The sequence below is a fragment of the Trichinella spiralis genome (assembly GCF_000181795.1).
Source record: "Trichinella spiralis strain ISS 195 chromosome Unknown Scfld1, whole genome shotgun sequence".
Taxonomy (NCBI): domain Eukaryota; kingdom Metazoa; phylum Nematoda; class Enoplea; order Trichinellida; family Trichinellidae; genus Trichinella; species Trichinella spiralis.
Window position 1 is genome coordinate 1,387,052 of NW_003526940.1, and position 6,699 is coordinate 1,393,750.

Below are 6,699 nucleotides of genomic sequence, written 5' to 3' on the forward strand. Positions count from 1 at the left end.
TTATTTTTGCGAAACACCTTTGGAATTTAGAGGGGCAGAAGAGGTGAAACTTGAACAAGAAAATCCTTTTTCAAACTTCTATACTTCTAGCATACAATTTAAATAAAACTTGCACCTCCTGACGAACCTTGACACACAGACGAGCGTAAAACTGATCGAAATGAAGCGTTTCGAAAATAACGCCCAATACGATAAGTAAATGATATAATTAAGAGGGGAAAAATTTGCAAAATGAATTTTCCACGATTTTACAACATCAAAACTTGTAGAGCAATTTTTCCAGTCTGAGAAAACGAGTGATCCAATAATAATTTTACACACCAATTTTTATTACCTAATTTCCCTTTTATCTTGAAAACTTGCTCAAACATCAACAACCGGATGTTTAATTTATAGTTTGTTCAAAACATTGTATACTTTTTCTTACTGACTGCTATCAATATTATCAACTGCTATGTGAGTTTGGAAAAGTTCCCAAATTTTAAAATTGTGAATCTATCAATTGATGAACACTGATAAACAATTAAATTCTACTGAAATATTAGAAATTATCATTTAAAAAATAAATACAACTTATGAAATTTGCTTGTTGCTCAAAAATAAAAACTATTACCGATAGTTTGATGAATGGACGATATAATTTTATTGTAAAAGTGTTCGCTCGATGATCATTATTTATTTGTAAAAAAAAGCAAACAACAATGTGAATGAATGAATGAAGTGGAGAAATTGAACTGCTACTCTTCTTCGTCGGTTGTGTTAGAAAAGTGACAAATTTGACAAAGCGCGTCACGACCCGATTTTGCAAAGACAAAATCAGTCGTGTCCGATGAACAGAAATTTAAAAATCCGGCTTCGCAAGCTGCAAGCTGTACCAGTTTCACCAGTTGAACAATGATGTTAAACGGAGAAATTGTTTAAGCTTGAATTTTAATGAATAAAAATCAAACTTTCACAATACCCACCCACCCTGGTCATCTTCAACTTTGAACATTGCCAATTGACAGTGTTTGAAGACACAAACGCAAACCATGCAACAAGGCGTTTGGACAATAATGACAACAGTGTTCGGGTTGAAACTACTGTTCACGCATACTGTGCACAAAATATTCTATTCTCTATCGTGTACAAATTGAATTGCAAATGGACAAGTGTAAAATGACAAGTACACTACTGATAAACGGTTTTTAATCATCAAAATATGATCACTGTCAGCAGACAAAGAATAATAAGAAACAAGTTGAAAGAATGCTTGAAATTATACCACTGCTTTTACAAATTCATTTCAATAAACACCCGTCACAAATATAAAATGCGAAGAACATTATCAGAAAAAGAAAATTTTTTTTTAACGATACCCTATTACGGTATTATATAGCAAGGTACGAGTTTTCGATTATTATTAAAATATCATACTGCATGCTGTTTGGCGAACTAAATTAAATTTTATTACTATCATAACCGGTTAATATTCTTTTTTTCACTTTAAAACAATACCAATTTACTTTTGCATTAAACAACTGTACCAGTAGAATGCTTTGATCGAGTTGTGAGCTTACATATTAATGATTAAAATGTGGAATATTTTTCTATTTTGTTTTCTCTTACTTTCGTCATATCACTTGTTTGAATACCACAAAACTGCAGTAAAACACGCTTTAATTACTCATTTGAGTACTACAGTAAAGACAATATGATAATAAAGTACAAATACAGTCTTCGAACACAAGTGCTTCAAATATTTTTTGCTACTGCTTTTTGACTGTACACCACGAAACAAAAAATGCAGATATAAAAGTAAAACATGCTTTGCTCAATTATTTATTAAGAAAATACATGCTACAACACTACGCAATGAAGTTGATATTTGAAATTTATGAGCGTTATTTAAAAAATTCAATTAAAAATCTTCTTTCACACTTGTCAAGTTGTTTACAACATAAAATTGCCATTCTAAAAATTCAAAATACTTCAGTTGTTTTTAACTTGAATACTAGCAGTTTTCAAAGTCTGTATGTTCAATGCAAATTCCCAATAAAGAAATTAATGTTTTCTACAAGAAATGTATATATTCAAATGCTGCCAAGCAAAAAATGTATATTGAAAGCAAAGTTCGGCATTATCACTACAAGAAACTTATTTCATCGCCTTGCTTTACATTTGCAAACTCTTGGAAAACACCAATTACAAGAACGAGGTAGTCCTCTTCTTTCAAATTCAGTGCATTGTATTCAGTTGGATGGTTGTCAAGAAGATACTTGCGCACAAACTTGTTAGGTGGGAAAATATGAACTGAAAGTTTTTTCTAAAAATAAACAAATATTTGAAAAAAACAATAATTTGTTAAATGAACAAAGCTGTTAACCTGCTGAGCTGACATCTCTTCTGTACTGCAAAATCCAATGTAATTTCCCACAAGCATATCGTTTACCAAGGATCTCACAAAATCATCACGAGGTTTTGCTTGCTGTTCAAGTAAAAAGTAATCGACTCGCAATATAACAATCGCATGATCATTCTCCTTAAAAAATTAAAACATCAGCTCAAAGATGGCAATATACAACAATTTATAAAGAAATAATTAAACATATATATACTCACTGGTACAGTTTGAAAGAGTCGGTCAACGTAAATGTGATATTGGTTTGATTTCACCGCTTTCAAGCCGTCAATGACAAAAGATGCCATCCTGCCACTGGCCTTTCTCGGAACTTTCCTATCCAACTCTGACATCACTTGATACACTACCTGTGTGCTACCCTTTACACACCGGAAAGCAAGTTCGAAATATTGGGTACTTGTGTGCAAACGTGCATACCAAATCAGTGGATAAGCCTTAATGCAATTAAAACATCATAAGAATTCATTAATATGCAAAAAAATAGGAAATTTCAAAAAATAACACAAGTCATTTCACTTTGCATAATATTCTGCAAAGTGAAGTTATCTTTCGTTGACATGACTAATGACTAACAAGAACTAAATCAGCGCAATATGTTTGTTTGTTCACTTACTTTGCTTGCAAGACAACAACAACAACAACAAGTAAAAATATCTCAGTCCAAGCCTTTCATAAACAGTATTAATTAAATTTATTTATATGAACAATATCTGCCAATTCGAAATGTTATAAACGACAACAGTAATAATAATAACTGTTCATAATAAAGTTCTACAGTGGACATTCAATTTTTTTCTGTTTTCATAAGGAAAAAATTTTCAATAATAATCTATTATTTATTCTACTATCAATAAGTTGCTATTTTTAATAATATGTTTTTGTTCTCAGCATGTAAAAAAATGAATCACTGATAGCTTTTCTCATGCATTCTATATTTTCAAGAAGTTTCACATTATAATTAATAAAGCAAACCGTTATTCAGTTTGACTTCCGGCAAACAACCCCCAGTTGAACATTAAATTTTAAAGCAATTTACTTTTACTCTAAAATCATATCCGCAAGAACCATAGTAAGATTTAAAAATTACATCAACTGGCCTTCCAGGTAATTATCATTATAAAAGATACAATTTGCATATTGTTGTTCTTGCGTTCAACTCAGAAAAATAGAGTTTTTTTCACTTTCATTAAGCTAATCCTTGTCACTGAATAAATAAACATTTCAAAAGCTTTTTCTCAAATGCTTTTGCTTAAACTTATTCCCTTTTATACCCTCAACAAATGTTTGTATAGAATATGTATATAAATATATATAATTTTTGACAATTTATTTTTGTTCAACATTATAAATAGATGACTTAAAAATTACTATGCCAAAAAAAACAAAGAAAATTCGTTCTCATCTACCTATTTAATTATATTATCCAAAAAATCAAACTTTTATCTAAGTTTTTTAAACAATGTTTCAAATTTATTGGCAACTACTGCTTGTCGTCCCATGATTCGTTTAATACAAAATCAAAAACAGCTTGTGTAAGGAATTTTAAAGTAAAAAAGAAAAATAAGAAAACGATTTCCTCCATCCAATAAATATACGAGCAATTTTCTTTACAATAGATGAGATTGTTTTCTTAGTGTATGAAAAGGAAACTTGTCTTTTCAAGTGCTAATAAACACATCAGTGTACAAGCAAATTTACAAACTCGCCAGAAGAATTAATCATGCCAATAAAATAATAAAATAATAAAATCAAAATCTGCCCAATAGAAATTCGATTCAAGCATCTTTTCAAAAGCATGCAGTTCAGAATGGAGATCAATTCACAGTATGATCAATCATATTAAACAGAAATAATCGATCACTCTCATTTTGTGCTTGAAATTTAAAAGATGCAATTGTATTTGGAAAAATCAATTCAAACTAATTTTTCATGTTCAAGTTGATATCATCAACATAATGTAAACAAAGTTATTGTACTTTTTATGAATAATAATAAATCGAGATTCGAAATAATGAATAACATTATTCAACTGTTGTACTTTATAACTAATTTCAACAGATTAATAATTAGAAAAAAAAGTTATCAATGGGCACAAGTGAATGTAAATTGAGTTGAAAAAATGGATACTACTTACCTGATAAAGTTGAACAATGCTGCCTAATTCTTCTGGACTAACGTTTCGTCTGTTTCGTTCCGCATAGTATTCCAAATTTCGTGTCATCAGTACAAATTCGAAACGATTTTTCGACGACAAGTATCGATATATTCCATCCAAGTTGTAAGCGTTCAAGGTTGTTGTAACGAGCACCGGATCCTCAGGCAATCTCGACCCAATTGGATAGAACAAAGGCAAAATATGCTGAAATCGCTGCAACTGGGGTATCAGCCACCCTTGAATATATAAATTTACAATTATATACATATATATGTAAAAGAATAATTTCATACATGGATGTCTCAGTGAAGAGGAAAAATTCGGCCAGTTCATGTGTGCAAAGTATGCAGTCATATCTTGTGGGAGACTACAGAATGGTGACCAAACTGAAGACGGCGTCTGGATAGTCATGATTGGTGAAACACCGGTAGCAGGTAGTCCGTCACCACCGACAATTGGAGGAGCATAGTTGACGTTTCCAATCGGATCGACCGGGCAACTTGGTCCTGGAGATGCACCTATGACACCTTGAGGAATCAACCCGTACTGCATTGGGCCTGCAAAAGAAAAAAAAGCACGAAAAGCTCGATTACTAGTATTGTTCAAGAGAAGATCCACTGGGTTTGTTATTATATATCTATTCTACAGTTGCATGTGGGAAAAATTCACTTGTACTTACTGTGCGATGGAAGCATTGATATTGGCACACCGGGACAATTTCCATAGGCAAAACCGGGCGGGACAGCATTGGAGAAATTAACTTGGGGAAAAGATGGAAACTCGCCACCAGCAACCGTCGCCACCGGGTTATTCATTTCCACGTTGGTTGGAAAATTTTGCTGAATACCGCCGCCGGTTATGTTTCCTATTTCGTCGGATGTAATGTTCACCACCGATTGTTGTTCTTTGGAACTTCCTAATGCTTCATTTTCTGAATAGTTGAATCAAAAATTAAAAAAACGTTAAAAGTAAAAAAAATGAATTTCAACTATTGTGAAAACTGCACCAGAAAGATACGCACTACCAAGATATATTGGTTCGTCATCGTCATCCACTTTTTTGCGGTCTTCATCACCACCTTTACCATCATGATCATCAGACAATGGTTGTTTATCTGCTTCAAGATTATTATTATTCTTCATTGCAGTTGCTGAACAATTGTCAGAAGATTCTTTGGCAACTGTTTTAGATTCGCCGGTACTAAAAGTGAAATAAAATCAACCACCAAGAACATACAGAATCGATAATTCAAAAATACTTTTCAGATTGAAATGATTTTGCTGTGGATTCACTCATTTCCAACAGTTCCGAAGCTGTTTGTGAAATACCTGACAATATGAATAATAAAAATGCACATGAAATTAATTACAAGTATAAGGAAAAGTTTTACTAGGCGAATCATGCATGTGGTAATCTTCGATATTCTGAAGCAGTTTGTTGTATTTGTTGGACAATTTTTCTTCACGTTTGCAAGCTTCGCTGTCCAACAGTTGTACACGTTCGATTATTTTTTCATTCGCTTCTGCATTTACAGCAATATCCGAATGTTGGAGCAACTGTTTGAGCACTTTTTCCGTGCAAGAATCACCGACGGACGAGGAGTCGAAAATTTCAGAAATATACAAAGCATTCTTTTCCGAACTCTCTTTTGGATTGAAGTCGAGAAATTTGACCAAATGATAATTTTGATTTTCCTCCTCTTCCGGCTGATTTATTCGTGAAATGAAATCTCTCGGTGGTTGAGCTTGGACCCTGGCGCCCACGGTTCCTTGGATACGTTTGAATTGAACTTCGTCGTTCAATTTGTAAGCTGTACCGTTTTCGACCACTGTCAAAGTTTCAAACAAATTTCCTTCTCCTTCTTCAACTTGATTCGACGATTTTCTACTTGCAACAGCAGATTTCCTTAAACAAACAATAATATTATGAACCGTAATTCAAAAATGTTCATGTTCAATTTCATCAATTAATTACCCTTGATCGAGTGGATTAATCAGATCAGAATTAGAACGGCTTTCGGGGGAATTGCTTTTCGATATCAAATCAGTGTTGCTTTCATGAATGCTCAGGTCACTGCTGCGAACGACTTGAAATTCCTCGCTTTTGCTCACTCTTTCCATTTCCTCTTCAACTTTCATCACGG

General features: G+C 32.8%; 1 protein-coding gene across 1 annotated transcript; it reads right to left on the minus strand.

Annotated features, from left to right (window-relative positions):
• Nucleotides 1-1,900: 1,900 nt before the first annotated feature.
• Tsp_07440 (sentrin-specific protease 8) lies at nt 1,901-6,676 on the minus strand. The gene is made up of 11 exons (XM_003381720.1): nt 6,531-6,676; nt 5,947-6,461; nt 5,815-5,884; nt 5,578-5,756; nt 5,236-5,487; nt 4,925-5,113; nt 4,536-4,792; nt 2,602-2,835; nt 2,366-2,521; nt 2,137-2,305; nt 1,901-1,953 (listed from the first exon to the last, which is right to left on the minus strand). Exons 1-11 carry the CDS (start codon nt 6,674-6,676, stop codon nt 1,901-1,903), a joined length of 2,220 nt encoding a protein of 739 aa, XP_003381768.1.
• Between the last annotated feature and the right edge of the window lie 23 nt (nt 6,677-6,699).